At 37.4% G+C, this 17,507-nt stretch overlaps 1 protein-coding gene and 1 long non-coding RNA gene across 4 annotated transcripts in view; one reads left to right on the top strand and one right to left on the bottom strand.

Moving 5' to 3' along the window:
• Positions 1–17,507, bottom strand: part of LOC110257996 (uncharacterized) — an 819,260-nt gene that overhangs the window by 756,728 nt on the left and 45,025 nt on the right. The window lies entirely within an intron of this gene.
• On the top strand, positions 5,718–9,123 carry LOC146401328 (olfactory receptor 2W1-like). The gene has a single exon (XM_084967731.1). It carries the CDS (start codon positions 7,627–7,629, stop codon positions 8,587–8,589), a length of 963 nt encoding a protein of 320 aa, XP_084823857.1. The 5' UTR covers positions 5,718–7,626; the 3' UTR covers positions 8,590–9,123.

The raw sequence follows: 17,507 nt of genomic DNA, 5'->3' as shown, positions 1-17,507 counted from the left end.
ACCATCACATTGAAAAGAATAAAATACCTAGGAACAAACCACCTGAAGAGGAAAAAGACCTGTACTTGGAAAACTACAAGACAATAATGAAAGAAAATGAAGACAAAAAAAATAGATGGAAAGATATAACAGGTTCTTGGATTAGAAGAAAAAATATTATTAAAATGACCATACTACCCAAAGCAATCAAAAGATTCAATGAAATCTCTATTCAAAATATCAATGACATTTTTCACAGAACCAGAACAAATAATTTTAAAATCTGTATGGGGAGTTCCCATTGAATCTGACTAGGAACCATGAGGTTGCGGGTTCGATCCCTGGCCTCATTTAGTAGGTTAAGGATCTGGTGTTGCCGTGAATTGTGGTGTAGGTCGCAGATGCGGCTCAGATCCCGTTTTGCTGTGGCTCTGGTGTAGGCCAGCAGCAACAGCTCCGATCAGACCCCTAGCCTGGGAACCTCCATATGCTATGAGTGTGGCCCTAAAAGGACAAAAGACTAAAAATAAATTAATTAATTTAAAAAATAACAATTAAAAAAAATGAAATCTGTATGGAAACACGAAAGACTCTGAATAGCCAAAACAATCTTGAGAAAAAAAGAAGACAGCTGGAGGAATCATCGTCGCTGATTTCAGACTACACTACAAAGCTACAGTAATCAAAACAGTATAGTACTGGCACAAAAACAGACACATGGATCCATGGAACAGGAGACCCCAGAAATAAACCCACACACTATGGTCAATTCATCCACAACAGAGGAGACAAGAACATACAATGGAGAAAAGACAGTTTCTTCAGAAAGTGGTGCTAAGAATACTGAAGAGCTATGTGTAAAAGAAGGAAATTAGGACATTCTGAGGAGTTCCTGCCCTGGCACAGTGGGTTAAGGATCCAGTGTTGCCACAGCTGTGATATAGATGGCAGCCGTGCCCTAGCACAGGAATTTCCACAGGCTATGGGTGTGGCAAAAAAAATTCTCTAACACCATATACAAAAATAAACTCATAATGGATAAAAGACCTAAATGTAAGACCAGATACTAAAAAATTCCTAAAGGAAAACTTGGGCAGAACACTCTTTGACAAAATCACAATAATATCTTTTTGGATTCATAAAAGCAGATGAATGTGATTCAGTGTGATAGTACTAGGAGGTAAGCCTTCAGGAGGTGACTAGGTCATAAGGACAGAGCCCTCAAGAATGGAAATAGTGCTCTTCTAAAAGACTCCACAGAGCTCGCTTGCCCCTTCTGCCCAGAGAGGACACAACAATAAGACTGCATCTATAAACTAGGAAAGTAGACCATCACCAGACACCAAATCTGCCAGCATCTTGATCTTGGCTTTCCCAGCTTCTAAAATTATAAGAAATAATTGTTGGGAGTTTCCCAAGTCGTGGCACAGCAGAAATGAATCCGATTAGGAACCATGAGGTTGTGGGTTCGATTCCTGGCCTCACTCAGTGGGTTAAGGATCCAGCATTGACGTGAGCTTTAGATTGCAGATGAGGCTCAGATCTGGCTTTGCTGTGGCTGTGACATAGGCCAGCAGCTGTAGCTCCAATTAGACCCCTAGCCTGGGAACCTCCATATGCCACAGGTGTGGCCCTTAAAAGACAAAAGACAAAATAATAATAATAATAATAATAATAATAATAATAATTGTTGGTTTAAGTCCCCAGTCACAATATTTTTGTTATAGCAGCCCAAAGAGACTAAGACAATACATTTTTAAAAAGCAAAATGTATAGTAAGGGCTATTAAAGAAAAAATATGAAAACATGATAGAGAAGACTGGGGTGGAGAGGATCTTAGTTTAGATTAGAAAATCAAGGAAGCTCTCATTGAATAGATGATAGCTGAGAAACAAAGTGAAAATAAAGAACACAACTTGGGACAATGTTACTGGTAAGTGGGACAGTGCAAAAACCTTTTAAATGCTTGCATTCCTAGAGAGACACAGGGGTGAAGAGAATGGAAGAAGTTTGGTCGGATAAAAGGGGCTAGGTCATGATAAGGAGTCTGAATCTTATTCTAAGTGTGTAAAGATTCTTAAAAGATTTCAAAAAAGTAAATGGAAAAAAATAAAAATTTTAAGAACACTTTTAGCTGTCAAATGGAAAATGGATTGAAAAGGAATAAAGTTAGAGGAGGGAAACAAGTTTGGAGGCCATTGGATGATGTCGGGGGTAGAGAATGGCTCATTGTTGGCAGTAGCCGTAAATAAGGAGAGAAGAGGTAAACCTTGAAATAGGTAAAATTTTCAAGGTGAGGGCAAGGGAGTAATTAAGGATGACCTTAGGTTTCTGGCCAGTAATAGGTAGATATTTGTCCCATTTACTATGCTTAGGAAGAATGAAGAGAGAGCAGATTTGGCACAATGGGAATCGAGAGTTTTATTTTTGCCATGTTTAGATCAATATTTTTGCTAAACATCCAAAAATGAATGAAGTTTGGCAGTTGGAACTACCAGTTTGATGCTCAATGGAGAAGACTGGGAATACAAATTTGAAAGCCATCAAAATGTAGGTAGCATTTAAAGCCTTGTAACTATATGATAGTGTCCAATGGGGCAGCATAAACAGAGAATACTAGAATCCCTGGTGAGGGCATAGGAGCCTCAGACTCTATCTTTCTAAAATTTCCAAATACTCCAGTTATTGTGAAATGCAGCCAAACAATGAGGTGCTGCTAATAATTCGCTGTAAATGTCTCCTAAAAGTTAAGGACTAAAGCAAGCAAGAAAAAAAAAAGGTAAATAAAAAGGAAATAGAAGAACACCTCTTGATTTAGTCAAAGGGTTCAAAAAGACATTATATTGTATGTCTAGGGCAAAATCACCTGCTTCACAATCTGAATTTACCCATCCCTGGAAAAACACTGGGAAATTTTCCAAAAATTAAAGAATCTAGATGATTGCTCTGTAATGTTTCCAGAGAGCCAACCCATGGAATATACTTATAGAATAAGGATCAAGGGACTAGGGAATCACAGTGCAGTAATGTAATTAAAGCAAATATACATACACGAAAATTTATATACATTTTTGTTTTTTAATTTCTTAAACAAAAAATAAATATTTTTCACAATTGGACTTAAATTATAAAATTCAATTCCAACTTTAAAGAAATTTTTAAAAAGAAAAAAGAAAGCTATAGAAAACTAAAGGCAAATAGAAAAAATACAAGAATGAAATTGAGATCTTTAAATCAAAGTGGATATTGTCAAGTTTCCATATGTTTAGAATTTTGCTAGACCAAAAAATGTCATTGATTTAAGTTTCTTACTATCTTTATAAATAAATAAATAATATTTACACTATACGTATACAGTTCTAAAAGTATGGTTGAAAAAGGGAAAATGTTGGAGTTCCTGGTGGCTCAACGGGTTAAGGATCAGGCATTGTCACTGCTGTGGCTCTAATTACTGCTATGGCGCAGGTTCAATCCCTGGCCTGGGAACTTCCACATGCCAAGTGTGCTGCCAAAAAAAAAAAAAAAAAAAAAGAGGAGAGGTGTTTACCATATATCTTGTCAAATATCAGTATGAGCTCTACCAAAAGTGATAAAAATGATTATTTTTACAGCATACACACCTCTTGAATTGATTGAAATAGTAATAGCTAACACTTGTTTGAATGCTTACTATGTGTTAACCAGTATTATACTGTTTTATGTATATTAAATTTATTTAATCCTCATACTAACTGCTTAAAGTATGTATTATTATCCCTCTCTTATAGATAAGAAATCTGATGCTCCAAAAAGTTAAATAATTTTCCCAAGTTCACACGGCTGATAACTGAAACCACAGGATCTCAGTTCAGAAAGTCTGGCTCCATCTACTTTACACCACACTATGTTTCAAATATAGAATACAAAAATTATTACCATACTGAAGCAGATAGTTAAAATTGTTTTATGACTCAGAGATGAGACTTGCAACATTTAAACATGTACATATCATAAGGCAATCAATTTGTGCTTCTGTATTTTATTAATTATTGGTGGAATGTAATTTTAACTCAAGGGAGTCTTGGGACCATAAGCCAACTCATAAAACTCTTCTGAGTACTACTCACTCTAAAACTGGGGGGTTTAAACACTGACCTCTAAGACACAAACAGAATTAGTTGTTACAGATACTGAAGTGTTTGAATTACTAATCACAGTCATCAAGACAAAGCCACATTAGGACTGTATAAAAGTCTAAATCTTATGATCCTCAACTTATTATTTAGGGATTTGCAGATTGAATATCTTTCATAAAATTACTATTCAACCTCAGGCATCAGATATCTTTTTTATACGCTCCAGTAACTTTTTAAATGATACGCTCCAGCAACTTTTTTCCAAATCAATATGTACTATCAATGGTAGGATTATTTTATAGAAATAACACATACTATAATTTGAGTATTGGAAATGCACACTCTAACAGAAAAGTTTATTTGTAACATATTCACTACTAGAGAAAAATGTCTAAAAGACATTTTCCTCATTCCCTATCTTATGCTTTTCTGTCAGTGAATAACTTTTGCATCTATTAAATTTCTCTTAGTGAAATATCAGAATATCTTCTAATTCTCCAGCTGTTTCATTTACAGGCTTTTTTTCTGTGGCACTCTACTGAAATCAATGGGATGTAGTCTGGATGGCTTTGAAACCTTTCTTGAGGTCTGGGTTTTCAGGCAACATTGGGAAATTTGTTTTATTCTTATTTTGAATTAATGGTTGCTTTTCAATATTTCACTGGGACCAAGACTATTTGCAAGCTGATTTAAAGTCAGAACAAGTAGTAAGAATTTCTGACACGTTTCCTCCCCTTCCTCGAAGTCACATGTTCAAGAAGGAGGAGTCCAGTCGAGAATCTATATTTTAACACACATCAGGAAAAAAACAGAACTCGCAGTGGTGCTGCAGGAAAAAAAAAGGAGAAAGCTGCAGCCCCGGAGAGCAAATGCTTAACCAGGATCTGGTTTCCACAGAGTGGGCTCCACACGGGTCAAAAAGTACAACATCAGGGAAACGCTCTCTGGATCACAGTAATGTTACTCTTTAATATCTCTTGGAAAATAGTGTGTCTAAGTTGGTAAAACAATTTGTGGGACGTAAAAGAAAGAGAATTTGGAACTACAAAGACTAAGGATCCTGCTGACTTTCAGGACGTTTAGAACAAATAAATATTGTAAACCTCTGAAGAGAAATTCTCTTTATCTCCATTATGGAGGAAAGATTAAATTTATTCTCTTGGAGTTCCCGTCGTGGCTCAGTGGTTAACGAATCCGACTAGGAACCATGAGGTTGCGGGTTCGGTCCCTGCCCTTGCTCAGTGGGTTAACGATCCGGCGTTGCCGTGAACTGTGGTGTAGGTCGCAGATGCGGCTCAGATCCCGCGTTGCTGTGGCTCTGGCGTAGGCCAGTGGCTACAGCTCCGATTCGACCCCTAGCCTGGGAACCTCCATAAGCCATGGGAGCGGCCCAAGAAAATGGCAAAAAGACAAAAAAAAATTTATTCTCTATTGTAAGTAGAGGGCATGATGCTATTACTTTTTTGAGGTATCGCTGGTGTACAATATTACATGTTTCACGTATATGGCATAGTGATTTACATTTTTAAAAGTTATAATCCTAATGTTATTTATTGATTTGTGATTTCAGACATTTTGATTCAGCATTTTTTTCCTTTTTTTTCTTTTTATTTCTCCTTTTTTTTTTTTCTTTTTCTTTCTCTAGTGAAATTTCAGAGAAATCATCTGGATTTGTTTTTTTTTTGGCTGCACCTGAGGTATATGGAAGTTCCCAGGCTAGGGGTCAAATCAGAGTTGCAGTCTACATCACAACCACAGCAATGCGAGATCCAAGCCACATCTGTGACCCATGCCACAGCCTGCAGCAATGCCAGATTCTTCCTTAACCCACTGAGCAAGACCAGGGATCAAACCCACATCCTCATGGATATCAGTCAGATTTTTAACAAGCTGAGCCACAACGGGAACTCCTTGATTCAGCATTTTTAAAAAGAGAGAAATGTAGATTAAATTGAAAATGAAGGCTTGAAATGTAATATTTTATTCATGAAGACTGAAGAGCTAGAAAGAATTCACATTTTTGATCCATTTCTAAATCTCACAATGAGCATGAAAAATTACGGGGAGATTTCCTATGGGAGATTTTTAATAGATGGGTATTTTCCCTTCCCAAATTAATCTTTCGAGGCTACAATAATAATTGAAATAGTTAAGAAATTAATTGTATGGTATTGTCTTTAATTTTAAAAGAATTTTCATTTTTGCATTCATATAATTTTAACTGAAGTTCTGTCTTATTCAGAGGTTACATAAAACATATGCCTATCAAAATAAGTAATCATTAATTATTAATTCACCCCCTGCTCAGACAATATATAATTCTAATGGTGTATAAAAGCTTGTAATACATTTCAGAAAGTTAATTTTTTCTAACTATCCAACTTGGTCAATGGCAGAACCTAGACTCAAATAATTCTTGGGAAGCTAGTTCTGAGGAAATCACCAAACGGCTCTCTCAAAACAACTGTCTCAGCCATACCACTTAGTCTTATAAATGTATCCACTTATGAATCATGGCCATAGTTTGAAGCAATTTCTTCATAATATTCAGGAAATAGATTGAAATGGTATAACAAACAGTAAGCACAACTTTGGTACTATACAGAGAGAAAGTGTCACCAGTTTGATATTTAAATTTAATTTTCATTCATATATTTTTCTCTAAGTTTTCTATCTTTTTATTCAACTTTATTTGTAGAGCTGTTTCAGGTTTACAACAAAATTGAGAGAAAGGTACAGATATTTCCCATTTATGCCCTCCCTATACACATGTAGAGTCTTCCTCATTATCAACAACACTCACCAGAATGGTACTTTTTTGGATTAGCATAGTGATGGAGGACATATTTTTAAGTGAGAGGATGGTTAACAAATATGTTTGAATTCAAATGTACCAGTTTGGGTGATAAACTAGGTACTGAGTTGAGAAAGATAAAGGTACCAAGGAATCATGCCAGATCTACTACATAATATATCAGAAAGTCAAAGGTGTAAATCAAATTGGTAAATAACTAATGGAAAAGAGGACTAATCCTTCATTCCAACAAAAGCCAAATAATTAGATGTAATAAGTGAATTCACTAACTCAGTTAAAGAATAATATTCCCACATCAAGTAGCTGAGTTTTATGGATAATCACACAATCACACTATTTTAGAAAAAGTTCTAGTCCAAACTTCCAGACTGACATAAGAGAAAATTCAGACCCTAAGTTTAAGAGCTAGGTCTGAATTTAAGAGGTAAGGTCATCTAGATAAAAATATAATATTAAATTTATTACTTTAAAAGAACCTACAAATACCAGACTTACTTGGCCATAATTTTTACTTGTACCATTAATTTTTTCAATTATTTGTATAAATTCTCTACCTTGTTTACTTCTGTATCTCATCAAATTTTTACTCTATGTTGACACATTCCTTCTCCTTCTTCTCCTCCTCCTCCTCTTCCTCCACCTACTCTTCCTCCTACCCTCTCCTCCCTCTCCTTCTCCAACCCCAAAATCAGTTTAGGATTTGGGCACTGAAGGACTATGGGCCAAAGAAACTCTACTTCTCTGCATGATTTCATTCTGCTGGGCTTCTCTGACCATCCCAAACTGGAGATGGCCCTGTCAGGAGTTGTCGCCACCTTCTACTTGATCACACTGGTCGGTAACACAGCCATCATTCTTGCGTCTCTCCTGGACTCCCACCTCCACACACCAATGTACTTCTTCCTCCGGAATTTATCTTTCCTAGACCTATGTTTCACAACCAGCATCGTCCCTCAGATGCTGGTTAACTTGTGGGGGCCTCATAAGACCATCAGCTATGGGGGCTGTGTCATTCAGCTCTATGTTTATATGTGGTTGGGCTCCATCGAGTGCCTTCTCCTAGCTGTTATGTCCTACGATCGTTTCACAGCTATTTGTAAGCCCCTCCATTATTTGGTAATCATGAACCCACATTTATGTCTCAAGATGATTATCATGGTCTGGAGCATTAGTTTGGCCAATTCTGTTGTACTGTGTACACTCACTCTGAATCTGCCTAGATGTGGAAACAACCTTCTGGATCATTTCTTGTGTGAGTTGCCAGCTATGCTCAAGATAGCTTGTATAGACACCACAGCAGTTGAATTGTCTGTTTTTGCTTTAGGCATTGCCATTGTCCTTACACCACTCATCCTTATTCTTATATCCTATGGCTACATTGCCAAAGCTGTGCTGAGAATGAAGTCAACGGCAGGCCAGCGGAAAGCAATCAATACCTGTGGATCTCATCTCACCGTGGTGTCTATCTTCTACGGAGCTATTATCTACCTATACCTACAACCAGGTAACAGTGCCTCCAAAGATCAGGGTAAGTTTCTCACCCTCTTTTACACCATCATCACACCAAGTCTCAACCCTCTCATTTACACTTTAAGGAATAAAGACATGAAGGAGGCACTGAAGAAGCTGATGAGAGTTGATCACAAATCTACTAAATCAAAAAGGACCTGGAAGTCATAGAAAAAATTAATGTGATGGAGGCAATAATAAGGTTATCTAACTTTCGTTTTTACTGAGGCAAGTAATCCCTAGATCACAGAGATCGATTTATGTAATAATTCTTATATGCAAACACTTTGTGGATGCAAACAATATAACCACCCTACCTTTTCTGGCGTCTAATCATGACATCAATATCATTATCTTGAGTAATGGCTCTAAGTTACTTAAGCCTATCTACCTCTTTATCATGATACACAGGAGTGAGAAGGCACAAATTAAAGGATTTTAAAGGTGACAAAAAAGGCTTACTCATTTCTCATTCATTCATGAAAGATTTATTTCATCATTGTCTCAATCCCAATGGAAAGAAAATATGACAAGTTGGAGGTGAGTTAGGCTTTTGACATAAATCTACATGGAATTTACAGAAATTTTGAGGGATTGTACTAATATGTGTATGTAGTGGAATTTCATAAAATAAATGTTTTCATTGTCCTATATCATGGTATAATGTTTATATTTTTATGGGAAAATGTGATGATGAATAAAACTTTGGTATTTTTCCATGATCTAAAACCTATCTCTAAAAGACGGCTTTGTTTAATAATTGTAATCCTTATTAATAATTATAATCTGGATGGATTTGGAACTTTGGATACATTGTTGGACTTTAAAAGTAAAAGAAAAGGTAATATTTTCTCCTCTATCACATTACAATTCTTGAAATGTAAAGAAAGGAGGAGTCTTTGGATAATTTTCACTTCCCCAGTCTGAACGACAATAATGACTCACATAAAACATGTTTAATTTGATAAAGAATAGTGTCGACGTTCTTATGGTCCACATAATACCTTTTTAGAGTTGCCTTCAGAAACAGCTCACCATCCCACAAAAAAAGGTTCACAGAGAGTATTTAAGTTCTGTGCTAAGTCTGCTCTTAACTTAGTACCATCTATAATTAATAGGGCTAGAAAATACATTAAGACTTTGCTATCTTCAATTATCCAAGTACACAAAATACACAATAGTAATGGACTCAGGAGAAAATTACAGGTTATGCTCATCATTGTTTGTTTTCTTGCTTACACTTACTTTTATTCTCTTTTCCAGTCTTTGGCATTTGGGTTGCAAATTGAACCAAAATTTCAAATACTTAACCTCCCTTTTATTTCTCACAATTAATGGGTATATACTTGGAATTTACATTAAATTACAATAAATCCTTTCAAGACACTGAACTTCTATAAGCTAATCAGGACTTCCATAATTTAGTCAGCCTGATATCACACTGTGGAATAATATGTCGCTTGAAAAATGTAAGTGTAATAGTAAGAGTAATAGTAATTAAATCTAATTTTCTCCTTGAGGAAAGGTTACTTTCCTAACTGAGTCTCACATCAACATCCATGAGAGTTTACCACAGATGCTCTAGCTCATCTAACTTAAATGCTCTACTAGCACAGTGTCAATATTCTTGCAGAAATAGAAAAGATTAATGAGGGGGAAAAACTGTATGATACAAACACATTAGACTAGGACTCAGAAGACCAGTCATTGAACCTCAATTTCTCTCCACTTGAGAAAAAAATTACTTAATTTGTTCCAAGCCTCTGTGTGTTTAATTTAAAATGGATATTAAAGTGATCTCCCTATTTTCCTGCCACTTCTTTCAATGGTTGCCTAAACTTAGCTTCACAATCTTTGTCTCTACACAGAACAAACAGTAGTGGATATCTCGTGTGTGTGTAGGCAGTGGAGAGACTTTCCAAATTGGGACAGTGCTGGGGGCCAGGCAGAGCACTGTCACTTGGAGCCAGCAGACTTTTCAAGGCAAGCAAATGATGAATCTGATTGACAGAATTAATTGCGTGCTTCCTGATCTCTGTATCATAAGTTTAAATGTGAAACTATATATGCAAGCAAAAGTAACACCATTTTATCTATTTGAAAAAACAACATTGCATAATATAATTAGAATCTACCCCGCAACGACTTAACCATACGTGCTAAATTATTCTGCACAGGCAAAAAGTACAAAGGCTCTCAGAAAAGTAATGGATAAGTCTGATTAGGAGGAAACGGAAATAGGTTTATGAAGTAGATGGCACTTGAGATGAACTCTAAAGGTTCTATAAGATCTGAAAACAGCAGAAAACATCAAGGTGAATAGGGTGTGGTAAAGTCATGGAGGCTAAAAACCAGCACAGATGTCTCTTAGAACAAAGAATATAAGTAAAAAGCCTCAGAGATTAAAAATGTGTTGATAAACAGAAACCAGATTGAGCAATCAATAAGAATACATGAATGAAATGCCCACTGTGTGAAAGGTATTATGAGAAATCACCTTGTGTGTTTAAATGTTATATGGTCAACATTTGGGAACCACTGCTTTTGCTTTAGCAAAGAAATATGACAGATAAAGAAAATGCGGTATATATATATATATATATATATATATATACACACATATATATATATCCATAGTTATTATATGATTAATATGATGTAAACACCTGAAAAATCTATGCAATTATGTAAATAATAATATATTAATATATTATTTAGCCATAAAAAGGAAGGAGATGCTGCCATTTGCAAAAAAAAAAAAAAAAAAAAAAGATGGAACTTGAAAGCCTTAAGCTAAGTGAAATAAATCAAAGACTAATAGTATATGACTTCACATACACGTCACATCTAAAAAAAGACTCAACATATTGATACAGAAAACAGATCGGTACTTGCCAGAGAGCAGGGCCCCACCCTGCTCCACAAATGGGAATTGGTAAAATAGGCAAAGGTGGTCAAAAGGTGCAGACATCCAGTTATAAGATAAATGAGTCCTGGGGATGTAACATACAGCGTGGTGACTGTACTTAGCAATGCTATGTGGTTTATTTGAGAGTTGCTAAGAGGAAAACTTAAAAGTTCCCACCACAAGAAAAAAAAAAATTGTAACTGTGTGTGGTGATGAAAGTTAACTCATTATAGTAACTATAACATTGTACACCTAAAACCAATACAATTTTATATGTCCCACTGATGTCTCAATAAAACTTGAAATAAATTTAAGACAAATATCATAAAGAAAAGAACATATGTATTATTTAATATTCCTTCCACTAACGACATTCACTAATCAAGTAGCTCTGCCTGAAAATGATTCCAAAAAAAAAGAAAATCGTGAAATCAATGACCTTTCAAAAAAAATCATTAAATCAATGCCCTTTCAATACCACTAAATCCAAACACCCATATGAAATTCATTTCATGCAATTTGATGTTACGTAAATACACAAACTGATGGACTGCCATAAATTTTCATGTGTGTCTACTGTTTTGATTTTGCAAAGAAAGGCAAGTATGTCTGGCTAGTAGATGTATTAACCAGAAATTACATATCACAATGATCAGACATATTAAATATAAATCAAATTACTTTAGGTACCAAACATTGTACCTAACATAATGTCAGACATTATGACAAATTGGAAATATAAAGATTAATTTTGAAGAAAAAATCCTCCTGTACTGTTCCCAATTACTACAAGACTCAAATACATGGAAAAAAATCCGTGCAATTATTTTTTTTTCAGGTTTGTTTCAGAGACATGCATAGGTAAGATGAAACTTAGGTCTCCTAAAGAAAGTATAATAATTATAAAATCCAAAAAAATCAAAATGGCAATAATATACGAGGTGTTGATATAGAGAAACCGTACAAGAATTCTCTCTTATGCGGTGACTTGGAAGATGTTTCTAGTTCCCCGTGTTAAAGAGGAAAACCAGAGGCCCAAAATGACATCACTTGTGCTAAAGTCCATGATACCAAATCTAGATTTAATACCTAACCTAACTGCAGTTTCAACCTTCACCACCAATGTGATCTTAATCAACCAGTATGTGGAACTTTCTGGTCAGCACCAATGAGGTATAATCTGTCACATGGGCCCTCTCCATTCTCCCAGAGGAAGAAAAGGCAACCGGCATGATAAAACCCTTGCCATTTTCTTCCCCCCAAAAGAGAAGATTTTCTGGCATGAAAAAAATCTTTACTTTTCTTTGGCTATTAACTAACTCCCTTACCCCACCTTTCTTCCTATAAAAACTTTCCTATTTGTAAAACCCCTTGTAATGCCCTTCTAGAGTTGTTAACAGATGTAGGAGACGTTACCCATTCCCCTGGGTGAGACGGTGCTCAGTTCATGAATCACCTAATAAAGCCAATCAGAACTTAAAATTAATCCATGAAATTTGGGCTTGTATCACCTAAATAGACTCCTAAGGAATATTCTAGTGAATTATTTGTCACTAAAACAACTGGAAATGGAAGAAATATAAATGTCTTATCAAATGTATTGTGCTATCAAATTCTGGAAGGGAAAAAAAAAAAAGCAAACACCACCCTAATCTCTCCTGGCACTACCAACAAATACAGATTTTTGGAAGAATGGACCAAACTAACCAGAAAAGAGACCATTTTAATAGAATGCTTGGATATGACATTAAAAGCACAAGCAGCAAAAGCAAAAATCAACAAATGGGCCTACATCAAACGAAAAACCAAAAGAGACAATCTACAAAACACAAAGGCAACCTACAGAATAGGAGAAAATATTTGCAAATCATGTCTCAGATAAGAGGCTAATATCCAAAATATATAAAGAACTCATTCAACTCAATAGCCAAAAACCAAACAACCCAACTGAAAAACAGTCCGAGGAAGTGAATAAACATTTCTCCAAAGACGGCATACAAGTGGCCAACACATTTATGAGGAGGTGCTCAATTCACGGATCATCCGGGAAATGCACATCCAAACCAGAATGACATATCATCTTACACCTAGTAGAATGGCTAGCATCTGGGAGGCAAAAAATACAAGCGTTTGTCAGGATGTGGAGAAAAGGGGAACTTTTGTGTATGTTGGTGGGAATGTAAATTGTTTGAGCCGCTATGGAAAAGAATATGAAGGGGTTTTTTAATTAAAAATAGAATTACCATATAACACAGCAATTCCACTTCTGGGAATATAGCCAAAGAAAATGAAAACAGGATCCCAAAGAGATACCTGAACTTCGATGTTTATTGCAGCATTAGTCACAATGGCCAATACATAGAAACACCCACTATGTCCATCAGTGGGTGAATGGATAAAGAAGATGTGATACCACACACACACACACACACACACACACACACACACACACACACACAGGAATGTTATTCTGCTATGAGAAGAAAATCCTGCCATCTGCAACAACATGAATGGACTTTGAAGTCAGGATGCTAAGTCAGAGAAGTTAAGCAGAGAAAGACAAATCCTACTCATTACCACTTGTACGTGAATTCTAAAACAGACACTCTTAGAAACAGACAGTAGAATGCTGGCTGCCAGGGGCTAGAGAGCTGGGGAACTGAGATGTTTAAGAGTACAACTAGAAGGTTAAATAGTTCAGGAAATCTAAGGTACAGCATGGTGATTATAGTCAACCATATTCAAAACAAATGTTTCCACTGCTAAGAGACTAAGTCTTAAATGTTCTCGTCACAAAAAAAGAAGTGGTTATTATGTGGCATGATGGAGGTGTTAGCTAACATTATGGTGGTAATTATAATGTTATATTTAAATGTAACACTGTACATCTTGAACATACACAGTGTCATATATCAATCGTATAACATTGTTTGCTACAGTCCTGTGGGATTCACGAATGCAAGGCCCATCGGTCATCAGAGCCTACCCATCTAGGGACCTGTCCCTTGGGCCGCGGTGAAATTTCTGAGGCACATTACTTGCATACAAGCTCCTTCCAGGGAGATACTGGTGATTTGGAGGGGACTACTGGGAGATGGCAGAAAAGGTGCCTACCAGTTTCCCCAGTCTCTGGGGCCGATCACAGCCAGCCACCAGATGTGGGCTAAATTAAAAGCCTGACCCTTAGGGCAGCTGCTTTTAAAGTTTGCCAATGGGCCTCTTTCAGGGAAAGCCTGGGAGATCAGCTTTTCTGTTTGCTCCCTCAACAGTCAACCCAGGGGAATGAGTCACGTCTCCTACATCTGTTAACAACTCCTCTTTCTTTGCTCTAGTCTTGAGGGTCTCATGGATGCAAGTCTCACTGGCTTTCAGAGTTAAGAGTTTGGAGGGTCCATCCCTCAGATGGAACTCTTGAAAGCTGGGGTGTTAAAAATGCGGTTCTGGAGTTCCCCTCGTAGTGCAGTGGAAACAAATCCGACTAGTATCCATGAGGCTGAGGGTTCAATCCCTGGCCTCGCTCAGTGGGTTAAGGATCGGTGTTGCTGTGAGCTGTGGTATAGGTCACAGAAACAGCTTGGATCGGGCATTGCTATAGCTGTGGTGTAGGCTGGCAGCTGTAGCTCCGATTTGGCCTCTAGCCTGGGAACCTCCATATGCCTCGGGTGTGGCCCTAAAAAAAAGCAAAAAAATATAGACATTTATGAGGTCCAAACCCTGGGCTCCTCAGGGAGGAATTGGGAGCTGGGAGTTTCTCCCAATTGTATAGTGCTCTGCCAGGGCAGGGCAGGGCAGGGGGGAGCTATGGTGAGGGGGTGTCTCAATCATTTCCACCCATCAGAACGTGAGTATTTTCTCATCCACTCAAGGTGTAGAGAAGTCACTCAAGTAGTTTCTGGATTTCTTTCAGAGAGAAATACTCTGTATTGTTGCACATTGGATGTGTCCATGGGAAGAGTGGAGTTCAGGAATCTCCTTTGTTGCCATCTCGGTTGGCCCCCATCTCAAGGAGTCTACATTTTGTTCTAGGTACATAAGAGTCTTGAAAGATTTCAGACAGGTAAACGAAAATATTTTATTTAGCTTTTTTTTTAAGAACTCTTTTGGAGAGTCCTCTGGTGACCTAGCAGTTCAGCATCCAGCGTTGTCACTGCTATGGCACAGGTCTGATCCTGCCCCAAGTACTCCTGCATGCTGCAGGAATGTTCCCCGCCCCCCTCCCCCCCAAAAAAAGGAAGAGTTTTGGCTGTCACGCAGAGAATGAATTAAGCAGGGATCAAGATATGAGGCCATTGAGTGATCCAGGAAAAAGAAGGCAGGTGCTCAGTGTAACAGTAGACATGGGAAGAACAGATTAAACTTGAACTAGTTCAGACTTTCAAGGTGATGGCAGAGGAATAATTAAGGATGACTACGGTTTTTGGCCAGTGATAAGCAGATCTTTGTACCATAGACTATGATTAGGAAGATTGAGGTGATAGCAGATTTGGCACAGTGGGAATCAAGAGTTCTAGTTTAGCCATGTTTAGGTTCTTATTCTTTCTCTTTTCCCCTTTCGCCACACCCATGGCATGTGGAAGTTCCGGGGCCAGGGACTGAACCTGGGCCACCTGAGCTACGGCAGTGACCCTGCCAGATCCTTAACCCACTGAGCCACACAGGAACTCCTAGGTTCATATTCTTGTTAGACATCCAAATGTAAATGCAATTAGGTGGTCGGGATTACCAGTTTCATGCTTAGTGGAAAAGACTGGAAACAAATTTGAAAGCCATCAACATGTAGCTGGCATTTAAAGCCCTGAAACTATATGATATTGTCCAGAGAAGCAGTATAAACAGAGAATAATATAGCCTCTGGGGAGGGCACGGGAATTAGATTCTGTATTTCTAAAATTTCCACATATCCCAGTTATTCTGAAGTGAAGCCAAATGGGGAAGCACTGCTAATAATTTCATTTAAATGGTCCCCATAAGTAAAGGGCTAAAGCAAGAAAGAAAAAATAGGGAAATAAAAAAGGTTCAGAAAAACACATCTCGATTTAGTCAAAGGGGTTCAAAAACACATTATATTGCATGTCTAAGACAAAAGCACTTGCTTCACAATCTGGATTTACCCATTCCCGGAAAACCAATGTGAAATTTTTCAAAAACTAAAGAATCCACAGAGTTCCCATGGTGACGCAGCAGAAATGAATCAGACTAGGAACCATGAGGTTGCGGGTTCAATCCCTGGCTTTGCTCAGTGGGTTAAGGATCAGGCGTTGCCCATCTTCTCAGATCCACCTCTTAGAGTACTGACAATAAAAACAAAAATAAACAAATGGGACCTAATCAAACTTCAAAGTTTCTGCACAGCAAAGGAAACCCTAAACAACACAAAAAGACAACCCACAGAATGGGAGAAAATCTTTGCAAGTGAATCAACGGACAAGGGATTCATCTCCAAAATTTATAAACACCTTCTGCAGCTCCATACCAAAAAAACAAACAACCTCATCCAAAAATGGGCAGAAGATCTAAACAGACAGTTCTCCAAAGAAGACATACGGATGGCCAGAAAACACATGAAAAGATGTTCAACATCACTCATTAGTAGAGAAATGCAAATCAAAACCTCTCTGAGGTGCCACCTTACACCAGCCAGAATGGCCATCATCCAAAAGTCTACAAACAATAAGTGCTGGAGAGGGTGCGGAGAAAAAGGAACCCCAGTACACTGTTGGTGGGATTGTAAATTGGTGCAACCACTGTGGAAAGCAGGATGGAGAGTCCTCAGAAAACTAAGCATAGAACTACCCTTTGATCCAGCAATCCCACTCCTGGCCATCTATCCAGAGAAAACCACGACTCGCAAAGACACTTGTACTCCAATGTTCATTGCAGCACTATTTTCTTTTTTTTTTAATTTTTTTATTTTCCCACTGTACAGCAAGGGGGTCAGGTTATCCTTACATGTATACATTGCAATTACAGTTTTTCCCCCACCCTTTCTTCTGTTGCAACATGAGTATCTAGACAAAGTTCTCAATGCTACTTAGCAGGATCTCCTTGCATATCTATTCTAAGTTGTGTCTGATAAGTCCAAGCTCCCGATCCCTCCCACTCCCTCCCCCTCCCATCAGGCAGCCACAAGTTTCTTCTCCAAGTCCATGATTTTCTTTTCTGAGGAGATGTTCATTTGTGC

Source organism: Sus scrofa, chromosome 7 (assembly GCF_054392235.1).
Source record: "Sus scrofa isolate SSC_HxYL_T2T_F1_AM1 chromosome 7, Sscrofa_HxYL_maternal_Yorkshire_Landrace_v2.0, whole genome shotgun sequence".
NCBI lineage: Eukaryota > Metazoa > Chordata > Mammalia > Artiodactyla > Suidae > Sus > Sus scrofa.
Note: the sequence above shows the minus strand (reverse complement) of the source record. Positions and strands in the feature narration are given on the sequence as shown.